The sequence below is a fragment of the Diceros bicornis genome, chromosome 6 (assembly GCF_020826845.1).
Source record: "Diceros bicornis minor isolate mBicDic1 chromosome 6, mDicBic1.mat.cur, whole genome shotgun sequence".
Taxonomy (NCBI): domain Eukaryota; kingdom Metazoa; phylum Chordata; class Mammalia; order Perissodactyla; family Rhinocerotidae; genus Diceros; species Diceros bicornis.
Genome location: NC_080745.1, coordinates 55,994,056 through 56,011,902, shown reverse-complemented (window position 1 = coordinate 56,011,902; position 17,847 = coordinate 55,994,056). Strand labels below are relative to the sequence as shown.

The following is a 17,847-nucleotide window of genomic DNA, read 5'->3' as shown; positions in this document are numbered from 1 at the left end:
CATGGGGTAAGTGGGAAAGACAGAGAAAAATCTACCATCACAGACAACTCGGAAAATATTGAGCTTATATACGCACATAAACAAAGAGTAAAAATACGTCAGAGACTTCACGCAAACTAGCAAATCTTACGTTAGAATAAGAAATAGTCCTGATAATCTCATGAGTTCAGTGCTCTTCATTTTACAGAATGTTTTTATGCCTATGAATGAATTCCTTTAACATATCAGAGAACCTACTGCCCACTTTAATCTAAATTAGTTGTATTTAAATTAGCACAGAATACCCTGGGTGCTTCAGGCTTACACCATAGGGTTACTCCTTACCTTCTACTGGAAGCATTGTTCAGTTTTGTGAAGGCGACACTCTGGTGCTTTATTCCTAGTTTTAAAAGTCTATACGCTTCTTTGGAATCAGATACTTGAATCCATTGTAAATCTTTAAATAAAAAATAAAGAGGACACATATCTATTTATAAAAACACAGCATTTCTTGTGCAATGTAATCTCTTTGAAGATGTGTAATCTCTTTTCCCAAAGACATATAATGAACCTTTCTTTTTATATATATTATATATATTTATATATAAAATATATATATTTATAAAATATATATAATCTTTCCACGTTCCTAGTGGAATCAACTCAGCTATTCCGTATTTCACTAGAAAAGAGGTATACAAGAGGATATTATAATGGTTTTCCAGTATTTAAGTGCTACACAAACACACAAAGTTAGTGTTCTTCAACAAAGTCTGCCAAAGAGAAAATTAAAAATAGGTAAGATTCCTTAGAGTTAGACATCCAGAAGAAAAAAAGAAAAAGACAAAATACAGTACAGATTAAACTTACAAAATTACCTAGCTGTGAGACACTACAGATTGCAATTCATTAGTGAATCATGAGATCAAATTCATTGAGTCATAACCAGCACTTTGTAGAAATGATGTAGACTACAGAAAACATCAACATGCATTCCCTACAGTAAAGTTAAGCATAATTAATGAAACTTTGAGTTGTACACATCCATGTATACATAGGCAGGTACTGGGTCATGATGTTATTAATATGTATGTATTTCCTACTCTGAGTAGCAGTTTCAAAAGGTTGGAAAAACACCACTGTGGACGAACAGAAACAATTCCATAGCTCCAAAGTTGGGACACTGTCACAAGGCAGCAGAATAATGTGAATATTAACACACACAGCTTTTCCCATCCTCAAAAATCCAATGAGCAATACTCAAGCAAACACAATACTAACCTACCCCCTAATATTCAGGTTTAATTAACATACTAAAACATACTTCCAAAGCACAAACTTTTCCTATCTTGATGTTAACAATTAATATAAAACTTTTCAATTTCCAGTTTGCCTTCCTATAGCCATAACAAGGCCGAGAAAGGAACTTGAGAGCAATAAAATAAAAAATACTCATTAGTATACCTTTTATAAAAGAATAGCCCTTTATATCCTGGGAAAGGCGTAGTATCTTTCTCTTTTGGAACTTAGATGACACAGGAACAAACAAGTCATAAATACATTCATTGTAAATCTCAAAGAAAGAAACCCACACAGAAAATTTTATATTATTATCCATATTCAAGCTAGCTTGTTCACAATCTTTCATGGATTCTTCAAACTCTGGGATATTCAAAGAATTTGTTAAACTTCCTACAAAAAATGAAAAAGGATAATCACAAAATTAAGCAATTGACTAAAAATGAGACAATAGTACAGAACAAGACTACTGGACTTGAAAAACCAAATATCCTTAAATCTTTTGACCAAAAATGTTATACACTTTTTGGATCAAAGCAGAGTAAGTAATATTTGTATTAACCAAAGTTTGGCTGCTTCTTATCTTTCTTTTCTTTTTGAAACTATGCTCATGAACCAAATTGAAAGTAAATGTGAAGGACAAAGAAAAACTGTCTCTCTCTTGAATTCAACATGCAAGTTACAACTAGTGAAACGGATATCTGTGATAGTACCTTAACGTGACTGACAATTCACGTAGTTATGTACAATTTACCAAGTATTACTGACTATATGATTAAAGAAATTAAATCACTAGGAGTCATTCAAAAATTAAAAGCTTTATGTTAGCCCAGGGCCAATCCTCCTTAGCAAAAAGAGGAGGATTGGCATTGGATGTTAGCTCAGGGCTGATCTTCCTCACAAAAAGTAAATAAATAAATAAAAGCTTTTCATTGTATTTCATATAACCAACATTTTAAAGCTAAGAGAAAAAGGAAACCTTACCATAAAGAGTATCACAACTGTCATTATGCATAACAACCTAAAAAAGAAAGATGTTTTTAATCTTTATCTTTAATAAAAATCTTTCATCTTTAATAAAAACCATTGTTAAATAACCAGTAGATTATCTATCCAAATAAGTCACCAACCAAACCACAACCTTTCATCAACTCAACTCAATGACCTCATCTATTAATTTTTTTTCCTAGTTAAATAAAACATTCTCATAATAGGAAATTTGGGAAACTACAGAAGATTATTAAAAAGAATATCATTATACATAATCCCTGCCACTCAGAGGCAATTACTATTAATATTTCAATATATTCCCTTCTATTCTTTTCCCCACTTATTACACTGTAAGCTTTTCTCTCTATAATTAAAAATTATTTGTAAACATTTGGTGGCTGCATAACTGAATAGATGTGAAATGAATTAATTATTCCCCCATTATTGAACATTTATATTTCTTGCAAAGTTTTGTTGGCAAAAATAATACTAAGATAAACATATTAATATATTATTTTTTCTTCTGCATTCTAATTATTTCCTTAGGATATATACCTAAATCTGAACCGGTGGATGAAAACAAAAATTTTTTAAGTTCTCACTCTTAATATAATACTGCCAAATTGCTTTCTAGAAAGTTCTATAAACAATATATGAAAATGTGTATCTTATTTTTTTAACATTAATAATTTCATAGGCAAAATAATATTTTGTTTTAACTGGATAACTTATTAGGGAAAAATTTTTTCATTATCAATGACTTTAATTTCCTTTATGAATTATATATGCAATTATCCACCAATCTCCATAATTTTTGTTTAAAATACTATTTTACTTTCAGAAACCATATCATGGACTCTGAACTTTGAACTCCACTGAGTAACAACTTTTTATTACCTTGAAACACTGATTTCTAAATGTCTTAAAAAAGAAAACCCCATCAATATTTTGAAAATACTTATGAAAACCGTTAATAGTTTTTAACAATCTCGAATAGGATAAATGCCTGAAAACATAACACAAAATCCAGACAGCACAGGAGGAATACATAGACAACTTCTTTTTTTTTTTTTTTTTTAAGATTTTATTTATTTATTTTTTCCCCCCAAAGCCCCAGTAGATAGTTGTATGTCATAGCTGCACATCCTTCTAGTTGCTGTATGTGGAATGCGGCCTCAGCATGGCCGGAGAAGCGGTGCGTCGGTGCGCACCCGGGATCCGAACCCGGGCCGCCAGCAGCGGAGCACACACACTCAACCGCTAAGCCACGGGGCCGGCCCGGCAAGTATAACTTTTAAAAAAAAAAAACTTATTCATGAAAAAACTAATAAAAAAAAAGAAAAAGAGGTAAACACATAACCTAACAGATAACAGACATGTGTATTAAGGTAGTAAGAGATTTAAGAGATGTTAAATGAAAGAGTAACTTACAGAACATATGTATATTAAAATCTCATTTTAAAAAAAAAGACTATATCCTACATACAAGGAAAAAGATATGAAGATATATGCAACCATATACATGACTGTGTTTGTATGTGTATATACAGACATATATAGAAAACTCTGTATATAGATTTTGTACCAAGAGAAAAAAATTAAAAAGAAGACCTTCCAATATGTCAATGGTGGTTTTCTCTTCAGGAATGGAATTATAACAAATTTCCACTTTTTATTTTTCACATTCCCTTGTTCAGGTTTTGTGTATACCTATCACTTGTACAATTAAAAAAAGAATTTTTCAAAATCATCACACAGAAAATACAATGCTGCTTCTACAACCACCAAAAAAGATTTCATAACTATTTACATTTGTGATATTTAAACATTTCTGCTATTTGTACAATATAAAATAAGAAGAGAAGTCTTCAAACAAGCTTTTAATGTATTAGTTTTCTCAAAAAAAGAAGACAATCACCACCACGACGACAAAACAGTCCAATATATGCTGACACAAAGAGCTTATAAAAGGTCATGATTTATATATATTTTACATACTAAAATATTTCATACCTCTTTAATTTGCCGAAGCAATGCACTTTTGCTAGCAATTTCTTCTTTCTCTTGGTCTGGTGATAACCGTAAATATTCTCTGGATCTATGTGGTTTAAGGTTCATCTTGGTATATAGTCTTTTCTGAAGACTATCAAATAACACATTCAAAGTTCGAGGCAGAATGCCAACATTTTCTTCTGTGCCTGTGAAAAGAATTTTTGTTTTATACTCTCAGAATATTAGGAAAGCGGAAACATTCCTGGACTATCAAGGGTCCTTTTATATTACCAATAGACAAGAGTAAACAGCTAAGACAAAAGTGAGAGAAGTTGAAGGATTACTCAGTTTTCCATCACTTTGGTCTTCATTGTATAACCGACATATTATCAACTATTATTATGAGGCAAAACCTGAAATTTTATATTCAGATCAGGCCATAAGATTTGCAATCACTTATAATCACAAAGTATAACAGTAAAATGAAATATAAAGTGTTTCCCTGGTTACCCATGCTTAATTCACCATGTCACATCAATCCTTTGCTGAACTTTCATTATCATTTAATTCTCTATTACATGGGTAGTTTCACAAATTAATTAAATCAATCTGAATTAAAAGCCATCAGCAATACACATTCAATACACTATTACTATTAAAAATGGAACAAGTGTACTAGGTAATGAAAACATAACTACATGCAAGTATTATGAAAATGAGTGAATATTAGTAAACATAACTACATGCAAGTATTATGAAAATGAGTGAATATTAGAGCTTTTTTCCATTCCAGCAAAAATAAAATAATTTACCTTGAAATGTATATGTTTTTCCTGAATTGGTTAGCCCATAAGTAAAAATTAGCCGACTTTGTCCTTTCAACAGGTCTTTTACTGGCTGCATAATGCAATCCTGGAAGAATTCTTTCTGTGTAGTTTTTGGGCCAAAAACCTAAACAAGAATTTTTTAAAACAAGTTTTTTTTAGAAAATTCAAGTTAATATTCACAATGAGTTCCACTCCATCTCTCATGTTTTAAAAAGTAAAAACGTTTGTTTTCTAAGATTCATTCTTCAAATAGGAGCCATAGCCCTGATTCCCACAATACACTTAATAGTGTAACTACTGTCAGAAAGTCTTCAAGATAGATATCTGACCCAGCCAATCAAGTTTTCATCTAAAATTTGAAAAGAATATTTCTTAAAAAAAAAGTTTTAAGCACTATACAGTGATTTATTCATCTCCAATTATATATTTACAGATCTGAAATTTGAGTCCTACCCTTGAGAAAAAAATACCAGTGCCTAAGATCTAAGTTCAATAAGCACAAGATGTATATACAGTTCATTATATACAATTATGTAGCAATTTAGCCTAAGCCAAGTCTCTTTTTCTTAAAAGGAAAATCTTCAGTTTCACAGGGCTACTTACTTTGGAAAAACTGAATTTCTGTGCCATCTGTGCAGAGCTTTTCTCACTTAACCGACCAAGGATGCTTTGAGGATCTTTCAGCAGAACAGTCTGTGAGTCCAGAATATACACACAGCCCTAAAGCACACAAATAAATAAATAAAAATAAACCCACAATAAATAAATAAAAGCAATGGTATTGTCTCCATGTAATGGAAGTAAAATATTAAATCCCAATTAGACTCAACACAAACCTCAGACTCACGTTCTTTTTCTGACTGTGTGAATGGTCTTATTCGAAGACAAACCTGGAGATAATCTTTGGATTCCAAACTGTTTGCCTTAAAAAGAAGAAGAAAATAACTGTATTTAAAAAATACAAAATACGGTTTTTCAGAGATCATCTTTTTTTAAAGTGGCTGATTGTTACATAACCTGAGATTATACAGAACCTCTAAGCAAACAGTGAGTCTTCTATTTTTAACCATTTTATATGTTTAAAGAAAAACAAATCTATTTTTAAAAAAACAAAATATACCACAAAAGATTCAATTTCCACTACCTTCTATATTTATACTTGAAGTTTACAATATGCCTTTTTGTCATTAAATCCTAATCTTTAAAATTAATACAAATAGAGCCTGCCCTGACAGCCTAGCAGTTAAAGTTTGGCACACTCTGCTTCAGCAGTCCGGGTTCGATTCCCGGGCGTGGAACCACACCACTTGTCTGTCAGTAGCCATGCTGTGGCAGCGGCTCACATACAAGAACCAGAAGAACTTACAACTATACACAACTATGTACTGGGGCTTTGCATGGGGGGGAAGGAAGGAAAAAGGAAGAAGATTGACAACAGATGTTAGCTTAGGGAGAATCTTCCCCTGGGGGGAAAAAAAGAACTAATACAAATAACAAGGCTCTAAGTCACTAAAACACAGAACATACTAGAATAAATCACAAATAACCAGAATAGTCTACTAATCCAAATACTCAATTCAATCACACATTTACAATTTTTTTGCTGCTTCTTTGGGGAAGAAATGAGCTTAGTTCATTTTTTTTAAATAATTTTAAAGAAATGTTTTAAATTTTTTTAAAAATTAAAAAGGAAACAATTACTTGAAAAACACAACTTACCAAAAAAGACACAAGAACTAGAAAATCTGAATAATCCTCTATCTATTAGGGAAATTCAACTTTCATTCAAACAATTAATCCCACACAAAAAAAAAATTAATCCAAGCCCTGGTAATTCATTGGTCTCTCTCTCAAACATTAAAAGATATAATCATACAAGTCACAGATTAACTCTTTAAAATTAGAAAGAGAGAACACTTCTCAACTAATTTTGAGTTTGACATAACCTTGACACCACAACCCGAGAGAGAGACCCTCAGAAAAAATTACAAAATATGCCTAATTAAGATAGATGCAAAAATTTCCTAACAAAAATTTTAGCCAATATATAAAATAGGATCATACATCCTGACCAAAAAACGTTTATTCCAGGAGTGCAAGGTCAATTCAGCACTCAAAAATCAATTAGGGTAATTAACTACATTAAAAGAATAAATGAGAAGAAACTTTTATCTCTAATAGATGTAAAAAAAGTATTTGACTGATGACATGCATATTCAAGATCCATTCATAAGAATTCTTGGCAAACTTGAATAAAATGGAACTTCCTTAACCTGTTAAGGGCATTTACAAAAAACCTACAGCTAACATCATACTTAATGGTGAGAGGCTAAATCTAAGACGAGTAACAAGACAGGAATTTCTGCTCTCACTACTTCTGTACTATACTACAAGTTCTAAACAATGTAATCAGGCAAAAAAAAAAAAAAAAAAAAGAAAAGAAAAAAATAAAAGATATCCAGATTGGGAAGGAAGAAATAAAATTGCCTTTATTCACAGACAACATGAACATCTACATACAAAAATCCAAAAGAATCTACAAAAAAGTTACTAGAACTTTTAAATGAGTTTAGCAATGTAGCATGATACAAGATCAATATGCAAAATCAATTATTTTCCTATATACTGGGAAGAAACAGCCAGAAACTGATTTTAAAAAGCAATACCATTTGCAATAGCATCAAAAATTATGAAATATCTAGGGATAAATCTCACAAAAGATGTAAAAGACCTATACACTGAAAACTACAAAACACTGCTCAGAAAAATTAAAGGGGCTCAAAATAAATGGCAATACACCTTGTTCATCATTCGATAGACTCAATATTGTGAACATGTCAATTCTTCGAAAACTGATCTACAGATTCAATGCAGTTAGAATCAAAATCCCAGGAGGCTTTTTTTTGTTGCAATTGATAAGCTCATTTAAAAATTCACATATAAATGCAAAGTACCTAGAATAGTCAAAACAATTCCAAAAAAGAAGAAATTTCGTGGACAAACACTACCTGATTTCAACACTTACTTTAAAGCTACAGTAATCAAAACTGTGGGGTACTGGCAGAAAGACAAATAGATAGGAAAACAGAACAGAATATTCACAAATAAACGTCTACATATAAGGACATTTGATTTATGACAAAAGTGCAAAGGAAATGCAGTACAGAAAGGACAGCTTTTTCAACAAATTGTGCTAGAACAATTGGATATCTATATGCAAAAAAAAGAATTTGGATACACATCTCACATTGTATATAAAAAGTAATTCAAAACAGATCACAGACCTAAATGTAAAACTAAAACTATAAAACTTCTAAAAGAAAACATAGAATAAAATCTTTGTGGCCTTGAGTTAGGCAAAGATTCCTTATATGACACCAAAAGCACAATCCATAATAGAACAAATTGATTAAATGGACTTCATCAAAATTAAAAACTTCTCTTCAAAAAACACTGTTAAGGGATGAAAAGACAAGCTATAGATTGGGAGAAAATATTCGCAAAGGATATAGCTGATAAACAGATGTATCTGGAAAAACTATAAAGAACACTTAAAATAATAAGAAAACAACCCAATTTTTTTTTAAATGGGCAAAAGATTTAAATCGACACTTCACCAAAGAAGATACACAAATGGCAAATATGCACATGAAAACATATTCAACATCTTTAGTCATTAGGTAAATAAAAATACCAATTTGATACCAACACATACCTATTAGAATGGCTAAAATAAAGAAACTATGCAGACTAGCCAATATAAAATTGAAAGAGAAGAACAAAGTTGGAGGACTGACAATCCAACTTCAAGACATACTATAAAGAAAGTGTAGTATTGGCAAAAGAAAAGAATCCATCAATGGAACAGAAGAGAGAGCCCAGAAGTGCATCCACATGAATACAGTCAACAGACCTTTGACAAGAAGCAAAGGCATTCAACGGAGCAAAGACAGTCTTTTCAACAAATGGTGCTGGAACAACTGGACATCCACATGCAAAAGAATTCATCTAGACACAGACCTTATTAAACACAAAAATTAACTCAAAATGGATACAAATCTAAATGTAAAATGCAAAACTATTAAGCTCCTAGAAAATCTAGATGACCCTGGGTTTGGCAATGACTTCTTAGATTCAACACAAAAGGCATGATCTGTGAAAGAAATAATTGATAAGCTGGACCTCACTAACATTAAAAATTTCTGCTCTGTAAAAGACACTGTCAAGAGAATGAAAAGATAAGCCACAGACTGGGAGAAAATAGGTGGAAAAGACATATCAAATAAAGGACTTTTATCCAAAATATACAAAGAACTCCTAAAACTCAACAATAAGAATACAAACAACCTGATTAAAAAGATGGGCCAAAGACCTTAACAGACACCTCACCAAAGAAAATATACAGATGGCAAATAAGTATATGAAAAGATGCTCCACATCATGTCATCAAGGAAATGCAAATTAAAACAACAATGAGATACCACTACACACCTATCAGAATGGCCAAAATCTGGAACACTGACACCAAATGCTGGCAAGGATGTGGAGAGCAATAAGAACTCTCATTCACTGCTGGTGGGAATGCAAAACGGTACAGCCACTTTGGAAAACAATTTAGCAGTTTCTTACAAAACTAAACATAATCTTGCCATATGATCCAGCAATTGTGCTCCTTGGTATTTACCCAAAAAAACTGAAAAGTTATGTCCACACAAAAACCTGCACACAGATGTTTATTGCAGCTTTATTCACAATTGCCAAAACCTGGAAACAATGAAGATATCCTTCAGTAGGTGAACGGATAAATAAACTGTAGTACATCCAGACAATGGAATATATTCGGTTCTAAAAAGAAATGAACTACCAAGCCATGAAAAGACATGGAAGAACCTTAAATGCATATTACTAAGCGAAAGAAGCCAATCTGAAAAGGCTACAAACTGTATGATTCCAACTATGGGACATTCTGGAAAAGGCAAAACTATGGAGACAGTTAAAAAAATCAGTGGTTGGTGGGGGCGGGGAAGGGATGAACAGGTGGGGCATAGAGGATTTTTAGAGCAGTGAAAATACTCTGTACAATACCATAATAGGGGATACATATCATTATACATTTGTCCAAACTCACAGAATGTACAACACCAAGAGCTAACTGTAATGTAAACTATGGACTCTGGGTGATAATGATGTGTCAACGTAGGTTTATCAACTGTAACAAATGTACCACTCTAGTGGGGGATGCTGATAATGGGGGAAGCTATGCATGTGTAGGGGTAGAGGATATATGAGAAATCTCTGTACCTTCTGCTCAATTTTGCTGTGAACATAAAACTGCTCTAAAAAATAAAGTCTAGAGGCCGACCCAGTGGTGTAGGGGTTGGGTTCGCATGCTCCGCTTCAGCAGCCCGGAGTTCACAGGTTCAGATCCCGGGTGCGGACCAACACACCACTCGTCAAGCCATGCTGTGGTGGCATCCCATAGAAAGTGGAGGAAAATGGGCATGGATGTTAGCCCAGGGCCAATCTTCCTTGGCAAAAAGAGGAGGATTGGCATCAGATGTTAGCTCAGGGCTGATCTTCCTCACAAAAGAAAAAAAAAAAAAAGAGGAGGATTGGCATTGGCTGTTAGCTCAGGGCTAATCTTCTTCACAAAGAAAACAAATAAATAAGAACTCTCAAACTGCTGCTGGAAATGTAAAATGCTATTACCACTTTGGAAAAGTTTGGTAGTTTCTTAAAAACGACCCAGCCATTCCATCCCTAGGTATTTATCCAAGAAAAAAAAAAGGAAATATATGTCCAGAAAAAGCTCTGTATACAAATGTTTCTAGAAGCTTTGTTTGAAATAGCCAAAAACTATAAACACAAATGTCCATCAGCAAGTGAATGGATAAACAAATTGTGGCATATCCAAACAATGAACAATAAAAAGGAATGACCTATGGATACACACAACATGCATGAAACTCAAAATAATTACACTTAGCAAATGAGACCAGATCCCCTCACCAAAAGAGTACACACTTTATGATTCCATTTACATAAAACTCCATCCAGACAGTGCAAACTAATGTATACTAACAGAATCCTGACCAGTGGTTACTTGGAGGTGTGATGGGAGGGTGGGGTTACAAGGAGGCACAAGAAAACTTTTAGTGGTGATAGAGATATTCACTATCTTGATTGTAGTAATGGTGTCATGAGTATATACATATGTCAAAACTTGTCAAAGTCTATACTTCAAATATGTGCAGTTTATGGTATCTTAATACTTCAAAAAAGCCGTTAAAAATATAACTTACAATAGCATCAAATACCATGAAATGTGTACGAACATATTTAACAAGACATAAAAGGCCTCTACATTGAGAAGTACAAAACACTGTTAAGACTTTAAAGACCTAAATAAATGGAGAAATATACCATGTTCCTGGATTAAAACACTCAAAATTATTAAAATGACAATTCTCTCCAAACTGATTCATAGATTTAATGCAATCCCAGCCAAAAGTCCCAATAGGCTGTTTTGCAGAAACTGGTTAAGTCATTTCCAAAATTTACAAATACACAAAAAACCTAGAAAAGCCAAAATATTCCTAAAAAAGAAAAGTTGGAGAATTCACACTACCTGATTTCAAGAATTTTAGCTAAAAAAACAGACAGTGAGGTATAGGCATAAGGACAGACAAATAGGTCAATGGAAGAGAATAATCCAGAAACAGATCTACACATAGATACCCAGTCATGTGACTGTCAATAAAGGTACCAAAATAATTTCAATGGGGAAAAGAAAGTCTCTTCAATACATAATGCTGAAATAATTAGATACGGAGGTTAAAAAAAAAAAGCTGGACCCCTACATCAACTATACACAAAAACTAATTCAAGATGGATAACAAATATAACCATTAAAATGAAAGCTATAACTGTTTCTATAATTTTATTTATTTATTTTTCCCCCAAAGCCCCAGTAGATAGTTGTATGTCATAGTTGCACATCCTTCTAGTTGCTGTATGTGGGACGCAGCCTCAGCATGGCCGGAAAAGCGGTACATCAGTGCACACCCGGGATCCGAACCTGGGCCGCCAGCAGCGGAGTGCGCGCACTTAACCGCTAAGCCACGGGGCCAGCCCTATAATTGTTTCTAGAAGAAAATGTACAAAAAAATCTTCAGGACCTTGGGCAAAGATTTCTTAGAGAGGACAAAAAATAAATCATAAAAGAAAAAATAGTTAAATTGGACTTCTTTAAAATTAAAAACCTCTGCTAATCAAGACATCATTAATCTGATAAAGGATATGTATCACAATATAAAGAGCTCTCACAAATCAATAATAAGACAAATAACCTAATTTTTTAAATGGAGAAATGATTTGAAGAGACATTTTACAAAAGAAAGTATAGGAATGGCCAACAAATTTGAAAAAGTGCTCATTAGGGAAACGCAAACCAGAACCACAATAAGGTACTACTATACTCCCAAAATTACCAAGTGCTGGCAAAGAGGTAGAAGAACTGGAATCTGCATACATTGCTGGTGCTCATACAGCCACCTTGGAAAACAGTTTAGCAGTTTCTTACGAAGTTAAATATGCACTTACCATTTGACCCACAATTTCTACTCCTAAGTATTTACTCAAGAGAAACGAAAATACAGGTTCACAGAAAGGCTTGCACAGGAATGTTCAAAGTAGCATTACTTGCCATGGCCGAAAAACGGAAATCATCCAAATGTCCATCAAATTGTAAATGGAAAGGTGGCATATCTGCAGAATAGACTACTACTTAGCAATAAAAAGTAACAAATTATTGATACACGATGCATGATGAATCTCAAAAACATCATGCTAAGTCAGGGGTCAGCAAATTTTTTCTGTAAAGGGCCAGAGAGTTAATATTTTAGGTTCTACAGGCCTACAGTCTCTGTCACAACTACTCATCTCTGCCATTATACTGAAAAGGCAGACCTAGAAAATAAGTAAGCCAATAAGCATGGCTGTCATGTAACAAAACTTTATTTACGGACAGCAAAGGTTGAATTTCATATAATTTTCACATCATGAAACATTATTTTTCTTCAACCATTTAAAAATGTAAAAACCATTCTTACCTTGTAAGCAATACAAAAACAGGCCATTGTTTACCAAACCTTGTGTTAAGTGAAAGAAGGCAGACACAAAAGACTTCATAACGTACGATTCCATTTATATACCAAGAGGCACTTATCCCTTCCTCCCTTTTCTTTCTTTCTTTAATTTAGCTAAAGTAAAAGAGCCTGGCACATGATGGATATTAAATAAGTATTATTCTTTTATTTATGTTCCCTATATCTCACTTTCCCCTTCCATCATTCTTTATAAAATGGGTTAGTCCCTCTTGCTAAGGCATCAAGATTAACACTAGAATATAAATGGACTGAAAACTAAATGTATAAGAAAAAACCTACAAAGACACACAGCAAACATTATAGTGGTAGTAGGTAGGGTGGTGGAAAGACCTTTATTTCTTAAACACTACTGAGTTATTTTGATTTTTAAAAATATGTATTATTTTTTAAACTACAGCTTGCAATTCCAAGGGGCATAGTAGAATATTTTACATTTTTGAAGGAATCACAGCAGTACTTGACACATGCCGAATACCATGAACTATTAGCTCGAGTAGTTCAGTTTCAACATTAGATGACACTATTTCTTTTGATGATGTCATATTTTTGCAAAGCTGGATTTTCCAGTGGCTGCTGTGATAAGTAAGTACTGCCCCAAAACAATGAGGACTAGAAAATGAGAGTGGCAATGTCTAATCTGATGCTAAAGCTTGAGAAATTGTGCAGTGCCCCAAAGGCACACAAATCCCATTAATAAATAACTGTGGTTATTAAAGAATGAAATTAAATGTTTTTTTTTATTTAATGTTTTTTTCCAATGGGTACTAGGTTAGGGCATACATAGTTACTGTTTGGACCTACTACTTAAAGGAAATATCATGTATTTAGGACACCAAGAAAAAATTACTGAGATAGAAGGGTGCCTTATACCCACGTTTGGAAAGCTCTGTTCTAGCCATCCCTGTCCCCAAGTGTGTGTGTGCTCACACATTTCCACTCAATCATGATAATCAACACAATACTTTTTTTGTACTTACCTCAGTGCTTGAAGCAACTAAGGAAAATTCACGAGAGAGATCAAGCTTAATGCCATCAAAATTTATTTCCGAAGGCCTTGCAATTGGGTCAGCACTAAAAACATAAGATGGTCTAGGCACCCCATCTTGATGTGAATTAGATTCCATTCTGCAAGAATAACAGTAACTTCTTTAGACAACCTTAACAAATCAGGATGTAAGCCACCCATAGTTTAAAAAAAAGTCTATGAGTCCAACCCACTACTTCTCTCCATATAACTAGATTTCCAGAGAAGAAAACATTAGACTGCTTCATCTATAACATGATGATCCATAGAAAAGACAAAAGATCAAATTATTTACAGATTCTGAATCAAATATTGGACACAGCCTACCACTACTATTCATATAATCCAACCTATGGTAGATTCATCCAAAGAGATTTCATAAAGACAGTATAAAAAATTCAATCTCTGTCTGAAATCCTTTCAGAAATCAAATAGTAAAGGTCTCATGCTATGGGGGACTTACCTCCCATGCAATCTTGTCAAAATCCTATCCCAACCAAGTTCCAAGTTCCTTATGTGCTACTGCCACCTTGTGGTCCTATCTTTTTCCTGGATCAGCCCTGAAACTCCCCAACTCAATACAATAGTGCTGTTTTCGTTTTTTATTTATCGTAAATCTCAAAAAGACGAAAGATATTACACATCTTCAACAAGGCCCAGCAAACTACAGGATCAACCAACCATACAATTAAACAAGGTTAATATCTTTATTGCTTTTGTTTTTATTGTATAATCAGTGATGTCATGAAAATGCGAAAATTACTTAAATGCGGTTTGATACACTATTTCAAACATGAAATTTATGGGTGAAAATTAAGAAAATGGGTATCTGATAGAGTAACAAATAACCACTTCTCTAGAACATGGGGGAAAAGTCCACAAAAACATTAAAGTACTGGCTTGACATTTCGTAACTCAGATTTTATGGAAATGTCCAGGAAACCAGAAGGTAAGCTTCATTCTCTGCCTTCAATTCATTTTTTATTTAAAAAAAAAATGTGTTAGGGCCAACTCGGGGGCATAGTGGTTAAGTTCCCGTGCTTCACTTCTGGCAGCCCAAGGTTCACAGGTTCGGATCCCGGGCGCAGACCTACGCACCCTCATCAAGCCACACTGTGGCAGGTGTCTCACATAAAGTAGAGGAAAATGGGCACGATGTTAGCCCAGGGCCCACCTTCCTCAGCAAAAAAGAGGAGGATTGGCAACAGGTGTTAGCTCAGGGCTAATCTTCCTCACACAAAAAAAGTGTTGATAAATCTTTTATAAAATTACTTACTTAAAAAGAACCTTGTACCTCCTAAGAAAAGTTATAGTAGTTTATACTTGTTCATATGTTCAGTTTTCAAAGAAGAAACTGCTTCTTAACATTCATAAAATTGTTGAGATGTACTGTCACTTCCTGTACTTTTAGTTAACTTCTACTTCTGTGTGGCCTCCCTAAGTAGGCTATAAACTTCTTGAGGGCAAGGAACTTGTCTTATACGACTCTTATTCCCTACAACAAATTCAGAGATTTATGTGGTGACTGTCTAGTGACTGAAATAATGATAATAAATAAAATTCTTTATATCAAAAAAAAAATTGGTCCTACTCTTTTAACGATATTATCTTTAGCAACAGCAGGGTTCAAAACCTCTTTTCTCATTTCAGAAGGCTGTTCTCATGACTGAGAAATTACATCTTTATCTTCTCTCCAGTGAGAGTCCATGGTTGAAAACTGGTGAAAAATACCAAAATCTGCTACTGAATGAGGTTTCTGAATGTCATCCACAAAATATAGCCCCCCAAAAAGTCTACTCAACTAACTGATGAGTTCTTGATATTATTTTTCAACTTGAAGTCTCAGGTATTAAAGATCTAACAAAACATATACACTGCTATGCTGCTTCTGGGTAAACATGCTACCTTGTTTTAAAAACAAAAACAAACCTGAATTTGATCACCTTAAGCAGGGATTAAAAACAAGCTAACCCATAAGGCATGAACTTGTGTCCACTAGTCCTTCAGCAAGGATGTTAGCGAGCTGTGCCGGGCAGGAGTCGCTGAACCAGAAAGTAAAACGAGATAGGGGAAACCTTCTAAAACGGGGGATGACAGCACTCATTGCACTGACCACACACACCCCCTTCCGCTTGGCACTGCAAAGCCCAAGAAGGGCAAGCCCCAGGCACGGGCAGCAGCCTGGAAATAAATGCACAAACGGCCACAGCAGGGCTCCCCCCAAAAAGAGATCATGTCTCTTGCCGAGCAAAGCGCTCACCTTAGGAATTCAGGATACTAGGTTCGGCAATGGCAATACTGTTACTAGCAGCAACAACAAAAATATTAATGATTGCAAACACTTAGTGCCTACTATATACTGGCACTGTTTCAAACAATTTTACCTATCATCGTTTTATCTTCCTAAGGGTCCGAAGAGGAAGGTACCATTATTATTACCCTTTAACAGATGAGGAAGCTCCTCTAGAGAGATTAAATACGTTGCCTTGCGTCACTCAGCTAATATGCGGTGGAGACGAGATTTAAACTCTAACACAAGCAGTAGGGCTCAACTCTCCGAACTGCACCCCGTGCCCCAGGATCCCCCATTGCTCCGCAACCCAGTTCCTGAGAGTAACCTCAGCGGCGTCACGAGCCCCGTCAGAAGGGGCTCACACTACCAGAGCCGTTTCCCCGCCTCAGGCCTGGTAAGTGCGCAGTCACTCACCGCCTTCGTCGCACCCTCACCTGGGCCACCGCCTCTCCTGCAAACTTTTCCTGGTCTGCCGCACCTGTCCGGCGCACCGCGACGTTCTAGTTTTCAAATTCAAACAATGGCGGCCGGGGCACCGCACTGAACGCTGGGAGTGGGCGGAGCTTCCGGAAAGACACCCGGGAGCACCGCAGGCTCGCGCTGTGGGCCTTCCACCCGCTCCCGGAAGAAGCCTTCAAACCTGGGGGCGGATCCCGGGACGCCGGCCGACCAATAGGCGGAGGCGGGCTGGGAGGCGGGCTGGGAGGCGGGCTGGGGGGCGGCCAGCGTGCGGAGGGCCGGAGCTTTCCTCCAGGTTGGGCGCGCAGCCTAAGGTAGGGCGCTATCTTGCGGCTGCGATGGGCACCAATCAATGTTGGCTGGGACGCCGATCTGATTCCATCCTGGAGACAGACAGGCGTGGGGAAGGCTCCGAAGTGAGGCCGGTGCCAACACACTTAGCCCCGTGACTCCCCTAGGGACCGGCCGAGGAACGGCGGGCTAGTCACCGCCGGGTCCTGTCCTTGCGGGCCGAAACAGGCTCCGCACCTGGCAGTCCTTTACAACGAGCGCTGCCGCACCCGCAGCGTCACTTCCCTCGCTGCATGACCCGATCTGTCGTCTGCAGCGGCCCTCATGGACGAAATAAATTTTTCCCGGAACAGATTTTTGTAAGCATTTACTTCTCTTCTTTTTATTTTTCTTTTGCCTTTCTGAATATATAAAGCAGCTACCGCTGTCAGGCGCTATACTGTGACAATCTGTCTTCCGTGCATAGGCAAGGTCGTTGCAGTGCCCAAAATGTTAAGTGCTGGTACATCTCTGCTTGTTTTAAAG

At 35.5% G+C, this 17,847-nt stretch overlaps 1 protein-coding gene across 6 annotated transcripts in view; it reads right to left on the bottom strand.

Moving 5' to 3' along the window:
- Positions 1-17,097, bottom strand: part of KIF20B (kinesin family member 20B) — a 77,050-nt gene extending 59,953 nt beyond the window's left edge. For 2 of the 6 annotated variants that reach the window (XM_058543511.1, XM_058543513.1), the window contains exons 1-9: positions 14,743-16,956; positions 14,233-14,380; positions 5,924-6,010; positions 5,691-5,807; positions 5,073-5,211; positions 4,282-4,466; positions 2,263-2,299; positions 1,444-1,671; positions 325-436 (exon numbers count right to left, since the gene is read on the bottom strand). In XM_058543511.1, the coding sequence (XP_058399494.1) occupies positions 325-436; positions 1,444-1,671; positions 2,263-2,299; positions 4,282-4,466; positions 5,073-5,211; positions 5,691-5,807; positions 5,924-6,010; positions 14,233-14,379 (1,052 nt within the window). In that variant the 5' untranslated portion in view covers position 14,380; positions 14,743-16,956. Of the gene's footprint in view, positions 1-324; positions 437-1,443; positions 1,672-2,262; positions 2,300-4,281; positions 4,467-5,072; positions 5,212-5,690; positions 5,808-5,923; positions 6,011-14,232; positions 14,381-14,742; positions 16,957-17,006 lie in introns of those variants that run through there. The other 4 variants (XM_058543508.1, XM_058543512.1, XM_058543510.1 and 1 more) reach the window with 3 other exon arrangements.
- Positions 17,098-17,847: the final 750 nt, after the last annotated feature.